The following is a 27085-nucleotide window of genomic DNA, read 5'->3' as shown; positions in this document are numbered from 1 at the left end:
CATCTTGTTTTTTGTGTGTGTTTCTTCTTAAAGACACATTAACATACGTTAGGGACTCATTCACACTGAACTCACAGTGAGCAAGTTATACAACACATTCTTTCTCCATATAGCACAAAACTGCCTTCTTGCACTTAGGAATGCTAAACAGCACTTCAGCACTATATTTGGGGGCCATAACAAACTGCAAAATAACAACAACTACAAAAAAACCCCACAAACATGCAAAAACTATAGCACTACCTAGGACTGCAAAAAGGACAGTTTATAGTATAAAACCAAAAATAAGAAGGCAAAATACTGCCCGGGTCAACCTCTGCTAGGAACGTGTGCATCAAATCACTCACAATTTTTGCTGTTTTGCTTGCACATGAAAGCACTGTTGAGTACTGATTTGGGTATATTTTTAGTGAGCAGGCAAATTCACAAATATGGACTCTGAATGATGAGACTAAACTGTGTGTAATGGGAGATATTCTCCAGAACAGACCCTTTATATCTCCTACATCAGCTGGTCCTGCAGACATCAGTCAGTTCTATAAAGGAAGACGCACTGTGCCTGTGAGTGATGCTGCTTGACATACATGTATTCGTCAAAGGAAAAGGAAAAGCAGATTACTATTCCTCTCCTCTAAACTGTGCTACGATTTAAATTATGGATTATTAATTAGGTATATATCACAAATTCCTTATCTGGTAAAATTCTTTTAAGAATTAGGGACCTATGGGGCGCCTGGGTGGCTCAGTGGGTTAAAGCCTCAGCCTTTGGCTCGGGTCATGACCCCAGGCTCCTGGGATCGAGCCCCGCATTGGGCTCTATGCTGAGCCAAGAGCCTGCTTCCTCCTCTCTCTCTCTGCCTGCCTGTCTACTTGTGATCTCTGTCAAATAAAACCTTAAAAAAAAAAAAAAATTAGGGACCTAATGATTACAGTTAACACTCCAGTTAAGAGTATTTCAGAAGGCTTTAGGATAAAATTTTAATTAAAAAGAGACTTAGAGGGTGCCTGGGTGGCTCAGTTAAGTGTCTGCCTTCAGCAGGGTCCTGGGATCAAGGCCCTCATCCGGCTCCCTCCTCGGAAAGAAGCTTGCTTCTCCTTCCCCCACTCCCCTTGCTTGTGTTCCCTCTCTGACTCTGTCAAATAAATAAATAAAATCTTTAAAAATAACAAAAATAAAATAGAGACTTAGAGCTCTACTTAAATATAACCAGTGCATATAAAAGCCAGCTTTATAATTTAAATTCTGTAATTTAGGAATTCTCACTGTATCTGTGTATTTTTAAATGCACATTGATTAAAGCAAATTTAAATCATCATTATCTCATTTGATTGAGAAATTCAGCCTTTTACTAGGAATCATTCATTCCTACCCATCATCTCTAATTAGAAAAATTAACACATTTAATTAAAACAGTAAAACAATTCTTCCTACATAATGTCTCAAATTCCAAGTAAATAATTTGAGTTAAATATCCATCAAAAACAAATATACTTTGTTCTACTTAGTTAGAACAAAGCTATTCAACACAAAGTCTCTTACAAAACCTCACAAAAAGAACTTATAAGGCCGAAGATGACAAGAAACACAATACCATCAGAGACCTTGAAGCTGGAAAGTAAACTGATAAAAGGCTGGATTCTAAGCAGCAACATACAAACACAGCACCATCCCTTGCAGTTCAAAATGCCCGATGGGCTCAAAACTGGTGCCATCAAGAACTTCCAAAAGTTGGGCGCCTGGGTGGCTCAGTTGGTTGGACGACTGCCTTCGGCTCAGGTCATGATCCTGGAGTCCCGGGATCGAGTCCCACATCAGGCTCCCAGCTCCATGGGGAGTCTGCTTCTCCCTCTGACCTTCTCCTCGCTCATGTTCTCTCTCAAATAAATAAATAAAATCTTTTAAAAAAAAAAAAAAAAAAAAAAAAAGAACTTCCAAAAGTGGAAGGGATCTTAAATACTTAACAAAATTATATAAGACTGTTTTAAAACTTCAAACATGGGGCATTTTGAGATATGACTTTAAACCTAAAAGCTATTCAGGGGCGCCTGGGTGGCTCAGTGGGTTAAGCCACTGCCTTCGGCTCAGGTCATGATCTCGGGGTCCTGGGATCGAGTCCCGCATCGGGCGCTCTCTCTCAGCAGGGAGCCTGCTTCCTCCTCTCTCTCTCTCTGCCTGCCTCTCTGCCTACTTGTGATCTCTGTCAAATAAATAAAATCTTAAAAAAAAAAAAAAAAAAACCCAAAAGCTATTCAAAAGAGAAGACTGGGGGTGCCTAGGTGGCTCTGTTGGTTAAGCATCTGCCTTTGGTGAGGGTCATGATCCTAGAGTCTTGGGATTGGTCCCATGTCAGGCTCCTGGTTCAGTGGGGAGCCTGCTTCTCCCTCTGCCTGCTGCTTCCCCACTGTGCTGGGCTCGCTCTGACAGATAAATAAAATATTAAAAAACCAAACCAAACAAACAAAAAACAAGAGAAGACTGATTCTACCACAATGTTATTTGGTGTATAAAGGTTTAACAGTTCACTTAATGTGGGTTATTATCTCTCCTTAAAACAGACAGTCCTTACTTTGCATGGCAGCATGAGACTATAAAAATGACCCTGCAAAAACAAAAAACAAAAAACAATGACCCTGTAAAAAGGCACCTGGGTGGCTCAGTCAGGTGTTTAACTCTCGGTTTCAGTTCAGGTCATGATAGGTCATGATCTTAGGGTCCTGAGATTGAGCCCTCTTGTCAGGCTCCACACTCAGCAGGGAGTCTGCTTGAAGGTTCTCTCTCTCTGCCCCTTCCCACACTCACACACTTAAATAAAACTTAAAAATAGACAAAACAAGGCAATCTTAATTAACAGGGGAAAAATTATGATCATTTCATAATTTAAAATTGTCAAAACATTAAATTATTATTTTTGACAGCAATAAGGCATGAAAAAATAAAATACTTATTTAGTACATTGTATTTTAAAACATTATAAACATCGAGATTGAAGTGTTTTTCTTTGTAAAAAAAAAATAACTCAGGAAGAATAGTTTGAACAGTGCTTACCTTCTTCTGATCATATAACTTATATATGGAGTGAGCATATTTTCTATGCCTTGGCGAATTGTCATATTCCTTTCTAAGTCTGATCAACTTCCAACATTTTATCCTTTGCACTTCCAATGTTGTGAAATATGTCTAGTGTTTTTTGTTGGCATCACTTCCTCTGAGACATCTTCATCCTTTTTATTACAAGCACTTTCCTCATTTATGTTGCTAAGCTTGCCTTCACCAAGTTCCTCTGGCTGCACACAGTCCCTCCAAATGCAGCATGTCTACATTTGAAGGTTAGTTTTTTATTCTATAACTCCACTTACATTTGGTTCAAATTTGACTTCTAGTGTTATTCTTTCTTTGCTGCACTTTCATTCTTTTTGGCCAATTCCCTACATTGTTTTTTTTTAATGTAACCTGAGTGGGTATATCACTGAGATAACCATTCAACACCACTAATACACTCTCATCTATGTAGGATTTGAAAAACAAGATGCACACTGACCAATCACCAAGAGCCTTTGAAAAACGTGACATGCTATGCATCTGTTACTTACATTTTGACTTGTGGACTGAAGAGCTAGCAGCAAATTTTGTGGTTTATGCAATTACAGTTAATATTCTAGGGTATGTGAAATTTGAACCATGTTATTGGGGGACTGGTGTTAAAATTTAAAAAATGGTAACCAAACTTCATGCATACTGGGCCTGTACCCTTCTCTTCATGCTTTGACCTTAAAATTCTATTTTTATTAGAAACCAATACTGCTACTCTTGCTTTCTTTATGACTATATTGTTACTTGGTTATGTCTAATTTGAGCTTTGTCTCACAAAGTAAGACACAGCTAGATTTTTTTTTTTTTAAGATTTTATTTATTTATTTGTCAGAGAGAGTGAGACAGCGCACGCATAAGCTGGCAGAATGGCAGGCAGGCAGAGGCAGAGAAGCAGGCTCCCTGCCGAGCAAGGAGCCTGAAGCGGGGCTCAATCCCAGGACTCTGGAATCATGACCTGAGCCAAAGGCAGCAGCTTAACTGACTGAGCAACACAAGAACCCCAGACACAGCTAGATTATTAATCCAATCTGAAAAAGATTTTTTCCAATCTGAAAGTCTTAACAGAATTCTAGTCATATAATGTAATCATTTATATTTGGTCTTATTCACATCTTGTTTTACATATAACTTTTGATTATACTTGGATACCTATTATTCTTACTTTTGCTGAATAGGACTTTTTTTTTTCTTAAAGATTTTATTTATTTATTTGACAGAGACAGCTAGAGAGGGAGCACAAGCATGGGGAAGCTGGAGAGGAAGAAGCAGGCTCCCTGCTTAGGGAGCCCAATGTGGGGCTCGATCCTAGGATACCAGGAACATGACCTGACCCAAGGGCAGAAAGTCTAACGACTGAGGCGCCCCTGCTGAATAGGTTTTTAAAAAATTCCGCTCCTCCATCCTTCTCTAAATTCAGATTTCATGCTCCACTTTATTTTTACTATTCATTATGTTCACAGTATAGCAGACTCTTGAACAAAACAGTTTGAACAGTGCAGGTCCACTTATGAAGGGGATTATTTAATAGTACTGTAAATGTATTTTCTCTTTCTTATAATTTTAATTTCATTTTCTCCAGCTTACTTTATTGTAAGAACACAGCATATAATACATATAACATACAAGATATGTGCTAATTAACTATATTATCAGTAAGGTTTCCAGTCGACAGTAGGCTATTAGTAGTTATATTTTTGGGGAGTCAAAAGTCACTTGCAGATTTTCCACTGCATGGAGGGTCAGTGCCTCTAACGCCCATGCAATTCAAGGGTCAACTGCATAAGTCATACTTAATTTGCATCTCTATCAATATACTAAAATTTAAGGAGATGCTCAGTACCATTAGTCATCAGAAAGTGTAAATCAAGACCACAAGATACTACCTTCACACCCACTAGGATAGCTATAACAAAAAACACAGATAGGGGCACCTGGGTGGCTGAGTGGGTTAAAGCCTCTGCTTTCGACTCAGGTCATGATCCCAGGGTCCTAGGATCCAGCCCCAAATCTGGCTCTCTGCTCAGCTGGGAGCCTGCTTCCTCCTCTCTCTCTGCCTGTCTCTCTGCCTACTTGTGATCTGTCAAATAAATAAATAAAATCTTAAAAAAAAAAAAAAAAAAGATAACACGTCTTGGTAAAGATACTGATAAATTAAAATCCTCATACATTGCTGGTAGGAATATTAAAATGATGCATGGCTGATTTGACAACAGTCTGGCAATTCCTGAAAGGATTAAACATAAAGTTATCATTTGACCCAGGAATTCCACTCCTTTATATAAAAGTAAAAATATGTCCATGCAAAAACTGGTACACACAAAACTTGTATTCATAACAGCCAAAAGTAGAAACAATCCAAATGTCTATACAATGGATAAATAAAATACGGTAGATTAATACAATGGAATATTTGGCAATAAAAAGTTAACAAAGAACTATCACATAATACAATATAGATTAGCCTTGAAAACATCATAAGTGAAAAAAGCCAGTCTTTAAACACCACATGTTATACAGTTCCATTTATATGAAATGCTCAGAACAAGCAAACAGATTAGTGACAGCCGTGGTAAGGCAGGAGACAGAACTTCAGAAAAATGAAGTATCTGCTAAGGGGCAGAGGGTTTCCTTTTGGCATGATGGAAATGTTTTAAAATTGTGCTAATGGCTGTACCACTCTCTTGGATATACTATGTATCTATGAACTGTACACTTTAAATGGATGAATTGTATGATATATGCATTTTATCTCAATAAAGCTGTTGAAAATATTCTTTAGTGAGTACCTCTCCTACCAAAGAAAAATGATTCATAATTTTACCAACTATAGACAGCCACTGTTTCAGTCTGCTTTTTAGTTGTATGTATACATATATAAATTAGATGTATGTACTACATACTCATCTATACTGTTTCAAATTAAAATGAGCATGTCTTCATGGTAATAACTACCAACAGCTACATATTATTTCACCAAATGGCTATCTCAAAATAGACTGCCTATTGTTGGAATACTTTCTGTAACATATTTTCTATTATAAAAATAATGCAGCCATAAAAAATATTGCTCAATCTTTGCACCGATCTTCATAACATATTCTCAGTAGAATTGCTGGGTCAAGGAATGTGCTCAAGACTAAGGAACCCCTTAATCAGACTCAAAAAACCATGGAGGAAAAAAGAAGAATCCTCCCACATTCTCACTGTAATAAAAGAAAAGATAATTATGGAACACAATGGAGGTGTTAGCTATTGCTCTAGTGGTAATCCTACTGCAATACAGAAATGTATCAAATCATGGTGGTTATCATACTGCAATATGGAAATGTATCAAATCAGTATGTACACCTTAAATTTATACATTTTTTAATGATTTTATTTATTGAGAAAGACAGAGAGGGAGTGAGCAGGCTCTCGTAGGGGGAGCAGCAGAGGGAGAGGGACAAGCAAACTCCGTGCTGAGCTCCACAGCCTAACATGAGGCTCTAACTCAGGGCCCTGATAATCTGAGCCAAAATCAAGAGTCAGACACTCAACCAACTGAGCCACCCAGGCACTGCAAACTTACAGAACAGTATATATGTCTACTATATTATAATAAAAAAAAAAATAAAAGTACATGTCCATAAACCCACACACACATACACAGGATTCTCCCTGGGGCTGCAATCCTACAGGTCTGATGAAGAGGGTTGAGATTATCAGACAGCCATCACGAGTCCCCAAGGGCACAACCTGATGTGGCTATGGCTGATTCATTCTTCAAAGCAGCCCGTTTTAAAATGGCACACCAAAAATAAATAAAAGGTTTTAAAATTGAGATTTAAAAAAAAATAAAATGACCTACAGATCTCAAAGAAAATACATCAAAACATTAACAGGTTTGGTGGTCATTTCTAAAAAATAGGAATAAAAGTGACTTCTTTCCTTTATAGGAAACTTTTAAAAATTTTAACAATGGTATGATACATGTTAATTCAGAGTTACCCATCAAATTCCAGAGGTGAAAAGGAACTTAGGTATCACTAAAATCCTCATTTTTTTTTTGAAGATTTTATTTATTTATTTGACAGACGGAGATCACAAGCAGGCAGAGAGGCAGGCAGAGAGAGAGGAGGAAGCAGGCTCCCCGCTGAGCAGAGAGCCCAATGCGGGGGCTCAATCCCAGGACCCTGAGATCATGATCTGAGCCGAAGGCAGCGGCTTAACGCACTGAGCCACCCAGGCGCCCCTAAAATCCTCATTTTAAAGATGAGAAAACTGAAGACCAGAAAAAGGATGAACTCATTCAAGCAAGATCATCTAGCTATTAAACAGCAGAGCCTCAACTTTGTACTATCTTCCTTAAGAGGGTTTCAGGGTTTCCTTTATAAGTCTCTGAAACACCTACTAAAATACTGATACCATATTCCTATATAAATGAACTCTGACTTTAAATACCAATGTCATTGCCCTTAAGAATCAAGGCTAGGGGCGCCTGGGTGGCTCAGTGGGTTAAAGCCTCTGCCTTCGGCTCAGGTCATGATCCCAGGGTCCTGGGATCGAGCCCCGCGTCGGACTCTCCACTCAGCGGAGAGCCTGCTTCTTCCTCTCTTTCTCTCTGCCTGCCTCTCTGCCTACTTGTGATCTCCGTCTGTCAAATAAATAAAATAAAATCTTAAAAAAAAAAAAAGAATCAAGGCTAATGTAAAATGTCCTAAGAAAATAGCAAATTGGGGGTGGGGGCGCACATGGGTGGCTCAAGTGGGTTAAAGCTTCTGCCTTCGGCTCAGGTCATGATCCCAGGGTCCTGGGATCGAGCCCCACGACAGGCTCTCTGCTCCGCGGGGAGCCTGCTTCCTCCTCCCTCTCTCTCTGCCTGCCTCTCTGCCTACTTGTGATTTCTCTCTGTCAAATAAATAAAATCTTTGAAAAAGAAAGAAAGAAAGAAAGAAAGAAAATAGCAAATTGGGGTGCCTGGGTGGCTCAGTTGGTTTAGGAACTGCCTTTGGTTCAGGTCATGATTCTGGGGTCCTGGGATTGAGTCCCCTGCTTGGCAGGGAGTCTGCTTTTCCCTCTGACCTCTCTCCTTTCATGCGCTCTAACAAATAAAATAAAATAAAATAAAATAAAATAAAATAAAATAAAATAAAATAAAACAGCAAATCGGGGGGTCTGGGTGGCTCAGTCATTAAGTGTCTGCCTTTGGCACAGGTCATGATGCCAGAGTTCTGGGATGGAGCCCCATGTTGGGCTTCCTGCTCAGCAGAAAGCTTGCTTCTCCCTCTCCCACTTCCTCTGCTTATGCTCCCTCTCTCAGGGTCTCTCTGTAAAACAAAGAAATAAAATCTTTAAAAAAAGAAAATAGCAAATCATTAACAGCTGGCCCTTGAACAACATGGGGGTTTGGGGTGCTGATCCCCTCCATTCAGTTAAAAATCCTCAAATAACTTCGTCTCCCACTAAACATAATTACTAATAGCCTACTGTTGACCAGAAGCCTTACTGATAAGTCAATCAACACATATTTTATATGTTATATGTATTATATACTATATTCTTACAATAAAATTAGGAAAAATGAAACATTATTTTAAAAGTCATAAAGAAAAAACACATTAAACACATTCACAAATACTATAAAAAGTCCACATAACAGATTTGTGCAGTTCAAACCCACATTGTTCAAGGGTCTGAAGCGATGGATCCCTCACCAAAGCTCAGTTATCACACACCTGGGGCTCTCTACCTTTAAGGTAAACCAGAGGTCATATGTAAAAAATCGGAAAGCTTACCAGAGCTGAAGATACAAAGCTCAAAACTCATTTAACTGTTGCCAAGCAGTACTACTAAACAGCCCGACTTCTGGAAACACCGATTCTAACTTGCTGCTTCATTCCTCCATTATTATTAAATCACAAAATAATGAAATACTGTTTTATAACTAGGCTTCTATTTTTTTTTTAAGATTTGTATCTATTTATCTCACAGAGAGAGCATGTATGCATGAGCATAAGCAGGCAGAGTGGCAGGTAGAAGTAGGGTCCCCACAAGCAGAGCCTGACGTAGGGCTTGCTCCCACGGAGCTGGGATCATCATCTGAGCCAAAGGCTAATGCTTAACCGACTGAGTCACCCAGGTGCCCCTATAACTAGTTTTCATAATAGCATGCATTTCTTATTTGTTTTTGTTTTTTTAAGATTTTATTTAATTGAGAGAAAGAGATGGCGAGAGAGGGAACACAAGCGGGGCGGGGGAGGGGAGAAGCAGACTCTTCACTGAGCAGGGAGCCCAATGTGGGGCTTGATCCCAGGACCATGGGATCATAATCTGAGCCAAAAGCAGATACTTAACAACTGAGCCACCCAGGAGCCCCTCTTATTTGATTTTTAAAGGTTTTATTTGTCAGAGAAAGAGAGAAAATAAGCACATGCCAGGGGAGTGGTAGACAGAGCAAGCAGAGCAGGCAGAGGGAGAACAGGCTCCCCACCGAGCAGGGAACCCAATGCAGGTCTCGATCCCAGCACCGTGGGATCATGACCTGAGCTGAAGGCAGCTGCTCAACTGATTGAGCAACCCAGGCGTCCCAGCATGCATTCTTTTTAACAGCCAACAATTCAAGAGACAACTAAATCTGTATTTGTGTGCCATAAGCCTGCTGGCATAGAGATAAATAAACAGTATAGGGCTTATGAGAAACTGTAAGATCCCACACCAACACGCACAGTTAGTTATGGCTAGAGTACAGAAGCTGTATAGAAGAACAAGCAAAGAAAATAAAATCCCACCCTACGATTTCATTTCTTTACTCCTTTGTCATGGACAGGTTGCAAAAACCGCCACCTCCCGATTCATCTTCACTCCTCAAATTATGTATCAGGTTGGTTTTAAAACAGCCTGTGGTAAATATTTTTTATATTCCTAGACTGAGGATCCAAATTCTTGTATAATGATAAAATCAGTTAAGGAGATAAATTCAACAAAGTAACATCTTCATTTAAACTTTCTAGACTTTAGAGATAGACCTGTGAGAGTATTTCCTCAGTAAGCAACAGCCATTAGCAAAACTCAAACTGCATTTCAAACAATTTAACACAAGTATTAGTCTTTGAAAAATAGTAGGCTAACGTTATCTTTAGTAGCTGGCATTTATTATTAAATGCATAGGGCATACACTTACAATCACCAAATATTTACTTAACAGCTACTACGCACCAGCCACTTAAGTAAATGATGACAAGATAGACAAATGTCCCTGCTCTCCAAGCTCCTCACTTGTGGGTAAAGAAAAAAATTTTTTTTTCATCATAGCAATGAAGAAAATAAGTATGAAAAAGAGGACATGAGCTAAGATCTAAATGTCTTTGAAAAATCAGAAGGCATTTCCCAAAAAAGAAAAAAATAAGGATGGACCTGAGATAAGAGAAAGATTTATGTAACAGTGAACAAAATATGATGAGGTTGGAGAGGTAAGCATAGGCTGATTCATACAGTTCTTAATACACAGCATTTATAGATAAATTGTGGGAGTGTTTGTCGATAATGTTAATTAGGAAGTCACTGAAGATTTCTGGACACGGAAATGACATGATATGACTATCTTTTTAAAGACTTTATTTATTTGAGAAAAAGAGAAAGAGAGACAGACAGACAGACACGGCATGAACAGGAAGGAGGGGCAGAGGAGAGAGAGAAGCAGAATCCCCTCTGGGCAGGGAGCCCAATGTGGACTCATCCCAGGACACTGGGATCATGACCTAAGGGGAAGGCAGATGCTTAACCAACTGAGCCACCCAGGCGCCCAGGTTAGGACACTGTAAGAGTAATTGTGGCATGAGCTGATGCTATATTAACCTTATATACAAAAGGAGACAGGGAAGAGCGGACAGATCATAATGCACTGTAAAAGAAAAGAATAAAACTTGCTAGCTGACTGCTCCTGGGGAGGAAGGGAAGAGACTATAACATGTAATCAAAGATAACACTACGACTTGGCTCCAGCAAAGCGCTGGGTCCTTGTTAGTCTCATTTACTAAGAACCTGTCTTAAATGTTAGTTTTAAGATACTTAGCAGATGGTCACAGTTGGTATACTAAGGGCTCATTATTGTCTAATATTAAAAACTCGACTGCTAGATGAATTTACTGTGAATGTCATAAAATGCTAAGAAAAACCAAAGTTTTTACATTAGAGCAAGAATGAATGAAGCTCTAAAATGGTTTTGCACTAAATTCACATTTTAAAAATACCTTAAAAAAATCTTAATCTATAAATCAGTTACAAATAAGTATAGTTCTCCAAATTGCCATTTCTTCTCCCATGTTCTTCCCTTCCCATATCCCTAACTATAGGCTATAGAGAGCTTATAGAATATTCTCTCATTTATTATGCAAAATCCACACTGAAAGGTTCCCAATAACCACCATCCCAATTTAGGGGGGTGGGATGCAGCAAGTCAAATCATCAGAGACCTCGTCTCTAAAAATTAACCTTATATACAAAAAAAGTTAAGTCACCAGACCTAGCAGGTATATCAGCCCTGCCTTTCCAAAGATAAAAAATGGTATACTTATGTTAACACTAAAGCACAAAATGTCACATATTGAAATGAAAATTTAATATTAGTTTACTTCTAAAGTTATATTCTAAATCCTTGAACATATTCCAATTACTTGAATATTAATAATTGTCTTCATTAATCATTCAGTACCACTTTTTGTTAGTAACCAAACAATGCTTAAATGAAAATTTGGTTATTTGGTGTTGTTTCAAAATTTACAGGTATTTACAATGTAAAAATCTTCATTTTTGAATGCTGGGGGAAAAGGCATAGTCATTCCCCTAAACATAATATAAAAATAAACTATGTGTTCTGTGAAGCTATATATAAGGCCACATATGAAAGTATATAAAATCTGCCCCATTTCAGAAAAATCACATTTAAAGAATTCTAAACTTACAAAACTGAAAAATTCGAAGGACTGTCTATTCACATTACTACAGTGTTTCCAAACTTCACATGCATCGGAATCATCCAGAAGGCTTGTTAAACAGATTACTGGGCCCCACACCCCAGTTTCTGATTCAGTAGTTGTGGGGGAGGGGGTCCAAAAATTTGCAGGTTTAAAATTCCCATGTGATGCTGGTGCAGCTTGACCTATTACCACACTTAAGTTACTACTCCAATACCAAGTATACAAATTTTTCATCAAAAGATACCTTTTCGGGCACCTGGGTGGCTCAGTGGGTTAAGCTGCTGCCTTCGGCTCAGGTCATGATCTCAGGGTCCTGGGATCGAGTCCCACATCGGGCCCTCTGCTCAGCAGGGAGCCTGCTTCCTTCTCTCACTCTCTATCTGCCTGCCTCTCTGCCTACTTGTGATCTCTGTCAAATAAATAAAATCTTTAAAAAAAAAAACAACCTTTTCTTATTAAATTTATGTATTTTAAATGGTAGATTACCCTATTGAGTAAGAAATTAATCATTTCTTATAAAACTTTTTATGTTTAAAAAAAAGTTCTTGGGCGCCTGGGTGGCTCAGTTGGTTGGACGACTGCCTTCAGCTCAGGTCATGATCCTGGAGTCCAGGGATCGAGTCCCACATCAGGCTCCCAGCTCCGCGGGGAGTCTGCTTCTCCCTCTGACCTTCTCCTCGCTCATGTTCTCTCTCACTGCTCTCTCTCAAATAAATAAATAAAATCTTTAAAAAAAAAAAAAAAAGTTCTTGGGCGCCTGGGTGGCTCAGTGGGTTAAGCCTCTGCCTTTAGCTCAGGTCATGATCTCAGGGTCCTGGGATCGAGTCCCGCATCTGGCTCTCTGCTGAGCAGAGAGCCTACTTCCTCCCCTCTCTCTCTCTGCCTACTTGTGATCTCTGTTTGTCAAATAAATAAATAAAATCTTAAAAAAAAAAAAAAAATTCTTATGTTTAGGATACACCTAAACCTGACTCAAAGTAATTATGAAGGCAGATCCAATTCTAGTCTCAAAACTGCATTAAAAAAAATAATTATGCAACACTATATAATACCATTAATATGACCTGTCCAGAATTGGCAAATCTACACAACGGCTGTCTAATTCTTGGAAGGAGAAAATTGAAAATAAAACTGCTAATGGACATGAAAATAAATGTACTGGGAGGCCTGGGTGGCTCAGTAGGTTAAGCCTCTGCCTTCAGCTCCGGTCATGATCTTGGGGTCCTGGGATCGAGCCCCGCCTCAGGCTCTCTGCTCTGCCTACTTGTGATCTCTCTTTCTCTGTCAAACAGATAAATAAAACCGTAAAAAAAAAAAAAGAAATGTACTAAAACCCACTGAATTACATACTTTAAACAAGTGAAACTTCACTATGTAAACTTCACCTCAATAAAGCTGTTGACAGAAATTATGTGAAAGTTCATAAGGTAGCTAAGCACACTAAACCAAATGTTGCCATTGTAGACACTGTTAGGATCACATAATTCTAATTAACTATATCAACAACTTTGTTTCTCCTGGTCCAAAGTAAACAAGCCTACTTTAGCAAAATTATTGCAGATTTTAAACTTCAAGTCCAGAGTCAGCAGAATTACATAAACAGTACTTCTAAGCCTGTTAAATTATAGGTATGTAGGATTATCACACACCAAAATCAATGAAACAAGCCTTGGAGTAGTCCTATGCACCTAGAAGTTATCAGCTCAACATTTGGTTGCAATTTTTGAAAAATTAATTTGCTCTACCAAATTGGTCCTCTGCCCCCATATCCACCAGGGGCAGCAGAGCAGTTGCTATGGCTCTCAGGACCGCAGAAATACACGAGAGAACTATCCAGACTTCTTCTCACTTTTACCATAATACAGCATTTGTGTGGTAATATCACAAAAGTCTAGAACAAGGAGCTAGGCCATTCTCATGAAAAGCATTTAGTATACTAAATATCATTACCAAATGCCCTGTTAAGAACTTTGTTTATATATTTTCATCTATCGGTCATTCTTCTGGTTGCTGAGAGGCTCCATATACATCCTCCTTTTATAATTAAGGAAACATCTATTCCAATGAAAAGTTAAACCGGCAGCATCTAATTTTTCTGCCCTAAAAATATATTTTAAAAGGGACACTTGAAGACTTTTTCCAAAATACAAAGATGATCTTAAAGTTTCCTATTACTACTCTTATTTTCTCTGTGACGTAATCTCTACTTGTTTTTCATTGTATGCTAAATGACCCTACTAAATTAACTCTGATTTGCCTTTAGAGCTAAAAGGACTTACGTCTCATGAGTTCCAAAAAAGAAAATGGGTAGTTTGTTTGTGGGTGGTTTTACAGCTCCATCAGGAACTTCATCTACCTAAAAGAAAGATCAGAAAAATTAACATCTTTTAAATCACACACACCTCAACACACCAGAATAAAGTGAGAACAAGACATCCAAAAAGGATCTGATAAAAGTAGACCAGTTCTGTAGGTCATAATCCCTATCTTAGTTCTGAAACCCAAGAAGTTCTGAAACCCAAAATACTTCTCAAAAACTCATTTCATGGCAAAACCTGGAATGACCATGAAGGTATTTCGTCATTTCTTTTATCCACCAGTGTTTCTACTGATGCTTCTCTGCAAAAATACTGTTAGATTACCATGTGCCATTCTAGAAGCCTACCAGGAGCAAAATATATACCATATGTACCACAGATACCTCAAATTATGAATTTTTAAATATATCTGACCCAGAGTATTTCAGATAAGGGAGCCCAACCAAACCCATTAAAAAATCCTAAATGGTATTTCTGCAGGGAGGCTATACAAGTACCCGAGTAATGTAAAAGCAGACACAAATGAAAGTTACAAGCAGTATCTCTCTAAGTTTGAAACACACGTTCTAGAAAGATCTTGCACCTATATGGCTAAATCAGATGAAGTTCTGTTCCTTTTTCATTTCTCTGTCAATCATTCTAATCAAGTAACGAAGAAAGTATCGGGCACTATCATGTCTAACATATCTGTTATACCTGTTAATTTCTCTTAATAATAAAGGAGAAGCAGACCTCAAAGGCAAAGCCATCAGGCAGTAATATCAAGTCAGAATTTACCATTTCAATTTTTTCATTACTTAACTTCCTAATAACATTTCTGTGTCACAACCTTCCTAATTTCAAAGACATTTTAAAAAATCAATTAGCTTTGTTAAGAAGGAAACAGATCATCTACTATGCATCTACTATGCTCTATATGCATAACCATGTTGAAAAAAAGATGGTGAAAGTGATCTGATTGTTATGCAGTCTGAAGGTTTCAGACACCAACATTATCATTATCAACTAACATTCTAAGAGACTTTAATCTCCTCACCTATACCATCATTATACTTATATACAAAGTCCTTAGAGCCCTTAAGGAATACTTTCTGTAAACCCAGTTCATACGCTTCCTTCTGCTAGCAAACAGTTTTAAATGTGCAGTACCTATGGAGTTTAATAAGCATTAGGCAATTTTTAAAAAGTTGACTGTAGAAAGTTACTACTGATACAGGATTATAAGAATATGCAAAACTTAAAAGAAAACTTAAAGTAGTTTGAAATATAGAGACACAAAACATTAAAATCAAAATATGGAAAACTATCATCTTCACAGACGATAATAAATACCCTAATCTCTCTAAAGCAAAGACATAATTTGTTAAGACTGGAGATGACAGAAAAAGGAACATAATTCTTGGACACAGTATCAAACCAAAATCAGCTGCCTATAAAGAAAAAAAGGAGAAAAGAAACAAAAATTTCCCATTCCAATCAAGTGACCTTGTTGAATGAATATAGAACTTATTAATGAAGGAAAATTCTGGCCCTCCTAAGGCTACTTATTCTGCTTTTAGGAGTACCAGCTCTTAATCACCTAACACAATGAAGCATGTGGAGAAGACAATTTGAAAGAAAAGTAGATAACTTTTCAAACATTTTCATTTGGCTCATAAATGTAATGTAGCATCGAAATGTGAATATAGATATACCCTATAACCTCAGATTTTATAACATGTCAAAATAAATAAGGATGTTAAAACCACTGGGGAAAAAAAAAGTATCCTGGAGGGGCCTTAAACCTGCCCAACATCCCTCTCCTCTATTCAGACAAGAAAGAGTGTTTTATAAGTACATGATTGCAAACTAAGGAGTGTGGAGCACATGAAGAAATTCAGTTTATGTCTACTGCCCTCAAGAAGCTTACAATTTAAGAAAAAAAAAATCTTATAAATAATCTATTTAGAAATCAAAGCACACACCTAAGAGTTTAAAATGTCATCACAAAGGAAACAGATTAGAATGTCAAATATACAGAAAATTATGAATAAGGATTGTTCAAGATAAGACTCCAGCGAAAAGGCAGACTTGATAGACTGTGGGGAGGGGAGGATCCTTCCAGGTTTAGGAAGGAAACCTGCAAGCAAGATCTGGATGGGAAAAACCAAGAGAACAGTAAACATTTTATACCTGGACAGCAATCAACAAACATACTACATGATTCTCTGTAACCAATGGGTATGCTTTCTCCCAGCTGACATAATTAAAAACACAGGATTTAATTGTCTTTTAAGAAATAACACCCCTCAAAGAAGAGTAAATTGGCGGAAATTACAACTTAATAATATCAAGTTTATATTTAAAAAAAAAAATCTTGAGCATTCTAATCTAATGGATCTCAACAGTTTTTTGGTTCTATCATGATCTTAGAACCGGAGTCCTCCCATAAGCTAACAAAAAGACCTCTTTTTCCGAAAATGGCATTTAGGTATTAGTCTCAACTCTTTAAATGTCACAAAAATCCTGGGCCTTAATTACCTCTCTGTACCACTAGAGTGGGAATCTACTCTTTCGCCTATGGGAAACAAAGAGGTAAAACAACTTCTTCAAGGTCATAAGGCAAACTTAACGAATACAAACATGAAAATAAATTTACAAAAAACTTATCGTACAATTTTCAAGAATATCCAGTCCTAAATCTCTATATTAAACAAGCAAACCCAGGTCTCATCAACTACAAAACATAAAAAAATCCCTATGAAACCAATTTAATCACATCTTTGACATCCAAGAGTCTGCATAAACTCCACTGATACTCTGCCTTTTACTCAAAATTTTTAAAATGTCAATGCTTCATTAAACGGTAAACAAAGTCCAACCTTGATTATTTTCACCTACAATGGAACATTTAACTGGCATCACGTTTAAGTATTTCCTATTAAGAAAACCTGCCCAAGTCTGTCAAAAACAAACCCACAGGGAAAGTCTTAAGCAGAAACACCTGGATTTTTACAATTCCACGGGAGATTCCTGGGCAAAAAGCTAAAACGAAAGGTTACAAAAGAATCCAAAGGAAAGCAAGAGGGAGAAAGCACCCGAGAACAAAATTACGAGAAAGGGTAGAAAGTAGGCCCCTGGGGAAGGTAGCACCGCTAAATACGAAGGCTAAAATCACTTACTCGAGCTGGCCAATGAGGATAACCTTTCATCTTGGCGAAGATGAGGTCTCCAGGTTTGAAATCGCGAGTCATGTTTCGGGGGCGATGCCGGGGGGTCTGAAGCCCGGGGAGGAGGCGCGGCGGTGCCGACGGCCGGGGGATGCCGGCGGAGGGCGGACGGGCGCCCAGGCTCCCGGGACGGCGGGAGGGGGAAGATGCCTCCAGGCGTCCCGACGCGCCTGCGAGGGAGAGCACCGAGGGCGGTTAATGCTCAGAAACCCGAAGGGAGGGGCCGCACGGAGAGGCCCAGGGGAGGGGGAGGGGAGGGCCGACGAGAGGTGGGGGTGGGAGAGTGAGGGGAGAGCCGCCTCCCGCTCCTCCCCCGCGAGTGCGCGGCCTCCGCAGCCCGGGAGCTACCCCTCCAGGCTTCTGCAGGTCCACCGCTCGACGACGGAAAAGACGCCACCACCTGAGGCTGAGATGCTTCTCAGCCCCCGTTCCCCTTTCTCCCGCCCCATCTTTCCCCTGGCTTTTTTCTCCGGGCTTAAGCCCCAAGAGGGAGGGGGTCTGAGGAGAGGGAAAAAAGATGGGAAAGGAAGGGGGAACGTCCCCCTCCCATCCACACCGCACATCTCCCCCAACCTGCTTCGCGACGGTCGCAGCCCCGGGCCGCCCCTCTGCTCCCGGGCGGGCCGCGGCCACTTCCCCGCTACAGCCAGGAGCGAGGCCACTGAGGGGGGGGGGCGGGGCGAGTCCCCGCCGCCCGCTCACCTGCCGGGGCCGCGGGCGGTGAGGCTGCGGTGGCGGGCCGGCCGCCTCTGCCCGCGTCCACGCAAGCCACCTGCGCCACCAGCTGCCGCAGAGGCGTCTCAACGGCTCCGAATCGCAACCGCCGCCGCCGCTGCCGCCGCCGTCGCTGCGCTGCTCCCGCGCGGCTCCCGCTCGGCGCCCGCTAGCACTGGGGCGGGACCAACGGCGGGCCGAGGGCGGGGGGACAACGCAGCACCCGCCTGAAGTGTAGGGCTCGGAAGCGGAACTTCGGAAGCCGCTGGATCCCCAGCTTGGCTTCTGCCCGACATTTACAGCCAAACCGAGAGAGCTACTGAGGCAAAGGAACAAATACGTGGGAGAAAAAAGCTCCGTCGTCGGCAGCTCCCCCCTGCGGTTTGCAGAGTGGTCTGGCCCGGCCCGCCCCTGCTGGCTGCTCTGCGTGTGTGTATTTGTATGTGTACTGTATGTAAAAGGCGGGGAGGGAGGAAACGATTGTTGTGGACGGGGTTTGGGGGCGGGTATCCGGGCCTCCAGCCTTTGGCTGTGTGTTAGGGAGAACCTGGCAGCCTAAGCTGCATGTTCTTGCATCGTTTCCCAGGGCGGGGAGGCTTTAATGCTGCACTTGCGCGGTTTGCACCATCCATCCAAAAAAGAACTGTACAAAAACCCATAGATGAAATCGGAGCGTGAGGCTGTTGCAGGGTGTGCAGCTTGTAGGCCTCTTATACCTCGTTGAATGGGCCTTTTCCTTGAAGTTGTAATATGAGAAAGCCCTATTTCTTTTCTTTTTAAATTTAAAGCACCAAGAACTGTTAAAACTACAATCCTAACGAATGCAAAATATGAAGGGAAGAAAAACAATGACAGGAAAGCATAAGTCTTTCGGATAGGATGTGGGTTTGGGCCCCTGCTAAATTTTAGCTGCATCTAAATTGTATTTGTTTAGTAGAATGGTAGTTCGGTGGTGGTCAAGTGTAGACGTGTTGTTAAACCTCACATGTTTTGTCTCTTAAAATACTCTTCAAAAGCTTTCTAAAATTATTTTATTTTTTGATCCTTCAGCTAATACACTTTTTAAGACGTTGGCAGCAACATGCCCAACTCTCTAATATGAATTGATATTTTAATATTTTTACTGTATCAGAACGCTGTCACTAGAATTGCCTAATTTTACCTAACAATTAACATTCACCCAATACATGTAGTAAATTAAAAAGGCATTTAGAAAATTAATAAAAATTAATCTTGAGTTTTGTTTCATGCTTCACTGAATTCCCCCCAAAAGTACCTACTGTGTGTCAAGTATTTTTAGGTGCTGCGCATACAACCACGAACAAAAGGCACAAATACTTCCCATCTAAAATAAAATATGAAAAAGTTTAAGAATATTAAAATACATCAATAATGGTATGTAGCGCATACTCCTTTAAAAGAAGAACTCACAACTGGGAATAAATCAGGGAAAACCTTATTAAAGTAGGTAAATTTGAGAAGAATACTTTGAAAGAGATACTCCCTTAAAAAGAATGAAGGCATCCCTAATGCAAACTGTCCTGCCTAGAATCTGAAGAAACTAGCAACAGGCAGAGGGTTCCAAGTGTTGCAAAAAGAGAAACTGACTGGCAACCAAGAGGGAAAGGTTAGAGAAAGGTCTGGAAGCCTCTCATCCTGAATGAGTTTGATATGATGTATGCTAGGGAGCTACTACAGTTTGCTGAGCAAGAAAGTAAAGATGATTCTTTAAAAAGTTATTCTTGCTTGCTACAAAGTAGATGACAGTAGAAAGAGGTTGGAGGTTACTGTTGTACTCCCAAAGGGGCCCATTTCTAGATGAGACTGGTGACTGAAAAAGGCAAGAAAGTGAATAACTAAGTACACAAAAGAATGATTGCCAGGCGTTAGCCATAAATCATGCACAGGAAAAGTGGACAAAGATGTATTGAAGAAAATTCCAAGATACTGAGTAGGAGAGACCAAGCCATCATTCAGCTACCATTTCTTGCACACCTCCTTTGTTCTAAGCCTTTTAAGGCTTTGCAATTCCAAGTATGGTCCCGGGCCCAGCAGCATGGGCTTTTTTTCCCTAGACTTGCTAAACCATATTCTGCATTTTAACCAGAACCCCAGGTGATTCTTATGCATATTCAACTTTGAGAGATTATTGCTGTAAACCAAGTAAGGAAAACAGGTAAAATAGATAATTTATAATGCATATTAAAAGATAACTTTTTATTAGTGCTAAGTGATAAAACAAACCAAAAAAAGGAGTGGTAACTGTGAGTGGGGGGTGGTCCTCAGAAAAGACATGAAAATAGAGGGAAAGTGGAAAAACATTGATGTGTCAGTGTGAATGTTAAAAATAGAGTACAATCTTAGCTCTTGGTGTCTTTAAACTTGGCAATTTCAATTTGTGATAGTCTATAGTCAACAGGGGAAGCCCTGGAAAACAGTAAGTCAGGGCAAAACAGGTGGTAGTTTAAGCCTCCGGAGAACAAAAGCCCAGGATCCCTGGGAGCAGCAGTTTGGAATGAGAGGGAAAGGGGGAGTGGAGAGGGAGGAGGGAGGGTTGCCCTCGGGCAGAGCTACTTGGAGAGCTTTTCTGAACTACTGGGAGCCTGTGTCCCTCTCCAGCTGCCCCCATACTCCATCTTCTTAGGGAGGGGATGCCAGGAAAAGTACAGCAAGATAGAAAGTGAATGGCAATGAGAAAGTAGTAAGGAGAAAGAATACAATTTCCCAAACAACTGAGACAAGGGGCAGGGGAGGTGAGGTGGGGGAGGAGATCTAAATGAATTCAGGAAGGAACTTGATCTACAGTCTTTCATTTTATCAGGGTGCTCCTATCCCCATTTTACAGGTGAGAAAACAGGCTCACAAAAGTTCAGCAAACTGCCCCAAATCACACATCTTGTCAAGCAGCCAGGACAATGCTGCAACCGGGTCAATTCTCCAGTCCACGCCTTGGTGTGGTCCCACACCACCTCTAGGTGGAGCAGGGGGCCAGCAGTGCCCGAAAGCCAAGGAGCTTATAATTAGAAAAAGATGCTAGAAGGAAAAGCAGCCAGCGCTCACTCTTCCACCTTCTATCTTCTGACTTGAAAGTATTTTCAGCATCAAATTTCCTAACGACCTTCCTCTACCCCACCCCATTCCCCAACTTGTCCCTACATCAGCTCATTTTATTTAACTCCCGGTTTTAAGAGACTCAACCCCAAAATCATCTCTGGAAAGGTTTCAGACCCCATCTTACTGTGGCGTAATTTCTTATTTACAATCCTTCAAATTAATATTTAAACCGTTTTGAAATAGGCACCATCGCTGCCGGGGTGGCTCCAATGGTTGAGCATCTGCCTTCAGCTCAGGTCATGATCTCCATATCCTGGAATCAAGCTCCACATCCAGCTCCCTGGCTGGCTCAGCAGGGAGTCTGCTTCTCCCTCTCTGTGCCTCTCCTCCTGCTGGTATTCTCTCTCTCTCTTTCTCAAATGAGTAAGTAAAATTAAAAAGAAAGAAAGAGGCAACTTCTAGTCACCAGTACCTGGCATTTACCGGGCACTAAATAAAATTTTTTCTCAACAAATATTTGTTGAATAAAAGGAAGGGGCAAGTGAAAAACTCCGTAGTGTTTTAGTCTAAGAAAACAGTTAAAAAAAACACTTTAAAAGACTTTTGCTTTTGTTTTGACTTTATGACTTTTTCATGTACTTAAAGGTTAACCCTTTAAAAGCACTGACATGTTTTCATGGACTAAAATACATTCATTTAATAGTTTTGATGGAAATCTTTCTAAATGAGATTTGATACATATCCCCCAAATTAAGTAATGATAATCCTTTTCTTCACATCTTTTATGTAGAATATGCATAATTTCCTACCATAAATATGCATTGTTTATAACAGATGTTAAACTCATGAGTATGAACCATAATCCTGAACTTTTCTTTTGTGTGATCCTTCAAGCCTCGTGATGGGGAAGTTAGCAAGAATAAGGGGAAGATAAAAGGCATTAATCAAAGACCTAGTTAGGGGGCACCTGGGTGGCTCGGCCATTAAGCAGCTGCCTTTGGCTCAGGTCACAATCCCAGCATCCTGGGATCAAGCTCTGCACCTCACCAGAATCCCTACTCAGCGGGAAGCCTGCTTCTCCCTCTCCCACCCCACTGCTTGTGTTTCCTCTCTCACTGTATGTCTCTCTGTCAAATAAATAAATAAAATCTTAAAAAAAAAAAAAAAGACCTAGTTCAGTCAGAGATGTCATAAATCTGGTCTAGGCCTACCTTCCCCTGGCTTTCCTTAGCTTCAATGAGCATTTGGAATTTGTTAAGCATATGGCTAGGAGAAGGAAAGACAGACAATATTTGTAGTGTCTTCTCATGTGTGTGTGACCCTTGTCTCCTACAATGCTTTCTTTTTGTGTGTATGTGTGTGCGTGTGTTTGTGTGTTTTTATTTTATTTGTGCTTATTTGTTTTATTTTTTTTTTCTTTTTTTTATTTGACAGAGAGAGATCACAAGTAGGCAGAGAGGCAGGCAGAGAGAGAGAGGAGGAAACAGGCTCCCTGCTGAGCAGAGAGCCCGATGTGGGACTCGATCCCAGGACCCTGAGATCATGACCTGAGCCGAAGGCAGCGGCTTAACCCACTGAGCCACCCAGGCGCCCCATGCTTATTTGTTTTATTTTTATTTATTTGTCAGAGAGAGAGAAAGAGAGAGCACACAAGCACAGGCAAGGGGAGAGGCAAGCAGAGGGAGAAGCAGACTCCCTGCTGAGCCGGGAGCCCAATGTGGGACTTGATTCCAGAACCCTGGGATCATGACCAGAGCCAAAGGCAGATGCTTAGCAACTGAGCCACTCAGGTGCCCCTGCTTTCTTTTTTTTCCTGCATGACCACGAATATCTCCCTACAGCTACCACCTACTTTAGAGGCATCCCAACCTCTTGTTCCTTGCCATCCCTAACTGTTGGCTATTGCCAATCATTTCTCTGTCCCTATAATTTTGTCATTTCAAATTTTGTCATTTCATTTCATTATATATATATGGAATCATACAGCATATAACCTTTGCAGAAGGGCTATTTCCATTCATCTTAATGCTTTTAAAATCCATTTAAGGGGCGCCTGAGTGGCTCAGTCCTTAAGCGTCTGCCTTTGGCTCAGGTCATGATCCCATAGTCCTGGATTGAGCCTCGCACGGTCCTGGGTGCTTCCATGCTCAGCAGAAAACCTCCTTCTCCTTTTCCCACTCCCCCTGCTTGTGCTCCCACTCTTGCTGTCTCTCTCCTCTCTCTGTCAAACAAATTAATAAAATATTTGAGAAAAAAAATCCATATAAGTTTTCTGGTTTTTGGGGTTTTTTTGAAATGTTTTATTTATTTATTTAAGAGAGTGTGAACCTGAGTGGAGGGAGAGGCAGAGGGAGAGGGAGAAGCACACTCCCCATTGAGCAAGGGCCCGAAGCTGGGCTCAATCCCAGGACCCCAAGATCATGACTGAGCCAAAGGCAGATGCAGAAATGATTGAACCCACTCAGGTGCCCCCATTTAAATATTTCTGTATATCAAAATTTCATACTTTTTATATCTCAGTAGAGTCCATGATTTAGATTTACCTAGTTCCTTTAACCATTTACTTGTTGGAGGACATTTTGGTTGTTTCCAGAATTTTGCTATTACAATGAAAGCTGCTGTAAACATTCCTGCACATGTTTTGTGTAGATAAAAGTTTTTGTTCCTCTGGGATGCATGCCCAGGAGTACAATTACTGGGTCATATTTTAGTTGCATACTTAGGTTTTTTAAGAAATCGTCGAACCATTTTCCAGAATGGCTGCGCATTTTACATTCCCACCAACAATGTATGAGAGATCTGGTTTTCCACACCTTCACCACCATTTGAATTGTCACTAGTTTTTCTTTCCACTGCTCTAATAGGTGTGGTCTTAATTTTCATTTCCCTAATGATTTGCGATAGTAAACATCCTTTCATGTGCTTATTTGCGATCTGTATGTCCTCCTTGGTGAGTTGTCTCTTCATGTTCTTAGCCAATTTTCTATCCTTTTTTAAAAACATTTTATTTATTCATTGGAGAGAGAGCACGGACGAGCACACAAGCAGGAAGAGAGGCACACGGAGAGGGAGAGACAGACTCCCCACTGAGTGGGGAGCCTGATGTGGGGCTTGATCCCAGGACCTGGAGATCATGACCTGAGCCAAAGGCAGCTGCTCAACCATCTGACCCATCCATGCGCCCCCTTAGCCAATTTTCTAATTGGATTAATTTTTTACTGTTGAGTTTTAAGCATTCTTTCTATATTTTAGGTAAGAATTCTTTGTCAGGTGTGATTTGCTAATGTTTTCTCCCAGTCTATACCTTGCCCTTTCATCTTCTCTACAGGCTCTTTCACAGACTAGAAGTTGTTAATATTGATGAAATCCAATTTAGCAACTTTTTTCTTTTATACGTTATGTTTTGTTGTCATGTCTAAGAACTCTTCATCAAGTCCTGGGTTGTAAAGGTTTTTCCTCCTATGTTTTCTTGTTAAAATTTTACAGTTTAATATCTTATGTTTAAATCTATGAACCATTTTGAATTAATTTTGGGGTATGAGATGACTTTTAGGTAGAGGTTCATATATATATATATATATATATATATGAAAATATATATATATATATTTTGTCAATGGATATCTAAATGCTCCAGCACCTTTATTGAAAAACTATCCTTATTTCATTAGATTGCTTTTTTACCTTTGTTAAAAATGATTTTACCATACTTGTGTGAGTGTGTCTATTTTGTTCAGTTGATCATTGTGTCTTTTTGTCTGAGCCACGGTTTTGATTACTTAAGTACTACACACTGTCTTGATTACTGAATCTCTATAATAAATCGTAAAACAAGATAGAGTGATTCCTTCCACTTTATTCTTGTTTTTCTAGTTTTTTTTTCTAGATGTTCTAGTTCCTTGCTTTTCCATAAAAATTTTAGAATAAGTTTGTCTATATCGATTAAAAAATCTTCCTGAGATTATAATAGGAATTTTTTTTTTTTTTTTTTTGAGAGAAAGAGAGAAAGTGAGAACATGTGGGCGAGGGGCTGAGGGAAAAAATATTTTTTGTAACTTTGTTATTTTACTATTTATTTATTTAAAAGTGTTTTTCATTTATTTGACAGAGGGAGAGAGGGAGAGAGCACAAGCAGAGGGAGCAGCAGGTGGAGGGAGAGGGAGAAGCAGGCTTCCTATGGAGTAGGGAATCTCACATACGGCTGGATCCTAGGTCTCTGGGATCATGACCTGAGCTGAAGGCAAACACTTAACCAACTGAGCCACCCAGGTGCCCCTCTTTTTTTTTTTTTTAATCTTATTTATTTATTTATTAGAGAGAGACAGCATGAGTTGGGGGAAGGGTCACAGGAGAGGGAGAAGCAGACTACCTGCTGAGCATGGAGCCGAACCTGGGACTTGTGGCGTTTGTTGGATCCCAAGACTTAGATCAGGACCTGAGACAAAAGCAGATGCTTAACTGACTGAGCCACCTAGGTGCCCTGGGAGAGAGAAATCTCTCTCTCTCTCTCTCTTTTTTTTAAGATTTTATTTATTTATTTGAGAGAGAGCATGAGAGTAGAGAGGTCAGCAGAAGAAGCAGACTCCCTGCTGAGCAGGGAGCCTAATGTGGGACTCCATCCTGGGACTATAAGATCATGATCTGAGCCTAAGGCAGTCGCTTAACCAACTGATCCACCCAGGTGCCCTGGGAGAGAGAAATCTTAAGAGGCTCCATGCCAAGAGCCTATGCAGAGCCTGATCTCACAAACTTGAGATCTGAGCCAAAATCAAGAATTGGATGCTTAACCACCTAAGCACACCAGATAGGAATTATTTTAAACCTATATATCAATTTGGGGAGAATTAATGTCTTTACTAGGTTGAGTCTTCTGATCCATAAACACAGTACGTCTGTTTGCTAGTTTAAATAATCTTTAATTTCTTTCACTAGCATTTTATAGTTGTTAGCCTTCAATCCCCATATATGATTTGCTAGATTTACAATTAAGTATTTAATTTTTTGTATATAATTGATTTTTGTATGTTCATTTTGTATTTTGAAAGCTCTCTGACTTCATTTATTAGTTTTAGGAGGGTATTTTGTTTTCTTTTTTTTGTCTCTGAGATTTTTGGTAATTTCTTGGGATTTTCAACATTATCATGTTATTTGAAAATGGGTTCAAAAACAGTTTATATCATTTTAGTTCTTTTAAATTTTCAAAAAGATTTGTTATTTATCTATTTGATTGAGAAAGAAAGAGAGAGATGGGGCATGAGTGGGAGGCAGAGGCAGAGGAAGAGGGAGAAGTAGACTCCCCACTGAGCAAGGTGCCCAACGCAGGACCCAGAGATCACAACCAGAGCCAAAGGCAGGTACTTAACTGACTGAGCCACCCAGTTGCCCCATAGTTCTTTTAAATTTTTTGAGGATTGTTTTATGGCCCCGGATATGGTCTAATCATTTGTTTTTTTAAAAATATTTTATTTATTTATTAGAGAGAGAGAGCACACAGGACAGAGAGAGAGCACAAGCAGGAGTGTAGAAGGGGAGGGAGAAGAATGCTCCCCTTTGAGCAGGGAGCTAGATGCAGGACTTGATCCCAGGACCCTGGGATCATGACCTAAGCCTAAGACAGACATCCAGCCGACTGAGCCACCCAGACGCTCTGTTCATGTATTTGTAATGACTGTATATTCTGCAATTTTTTCAAGATTTTATTTTATTTTTTTTAAGATTTCATTTATTTATTTGACAGACAGAGAT

General features: G+C 40.0%; 1 protein-coding gene across 5 annotated transcripts in view; it reads right to left on the bottom strand.

Moving 5' to 3' along the window:
• The window catches only part of PSIP1 (PC4 and SRSF1 interacting protein 1), a 43571-nt gene extending 25114 nt beyond the window's left edge, over positions 1-18457 (bottom strand). For 3 of the 5 annotated variants that reach the window (XM_059143501.1, XM_059143506.1, XM_059143504.1), the window contains exons 1-3: positions 18275-18456; positions 17525-17742; positions 14325-14401 (exon numbers count right to left, since the gene is read on the bottom strand). In XM_059143501.1, the coding sequence (XP_058999484.1) occupies positions 14325-14401; positions 17525-17596 (149 nt within the window). In that variant the 5' untranslated portion in view covers positions 17597-17742; positions 18275-18456. Of the gene's footprint in view, positions 1-14324; positions 14402-17524; positions 17743-18145; positions 18223-18274 lie in introns of those variants that run through there. The other 2 variants (XM_059143503.1, XM_059143502.1) reach the window with 2 other exon arrangements.
• Positions 18458-27085: the final 8628 nt, after the last annotated feature.

Source organism: Mustela lutreola, chromosome 12, assembly GCF_030435805.1.
Source record: "Mustela lutreola isolate mMusLut2 chromosome 12, mMusLut2.pri, whole genome shotgun sequence".
Taxonomy (NCBI): domain Eukaryota; kingdom Metazoa; phylum Chordata; class Mammalia; order Carnivora; family Mustelidae; genus Mustela; species Mustela lutreola.
Note: the sequence above shows the minus strand (reverse complement) of the source record. Positions and strands in the feature narration are given on the sequence as shown.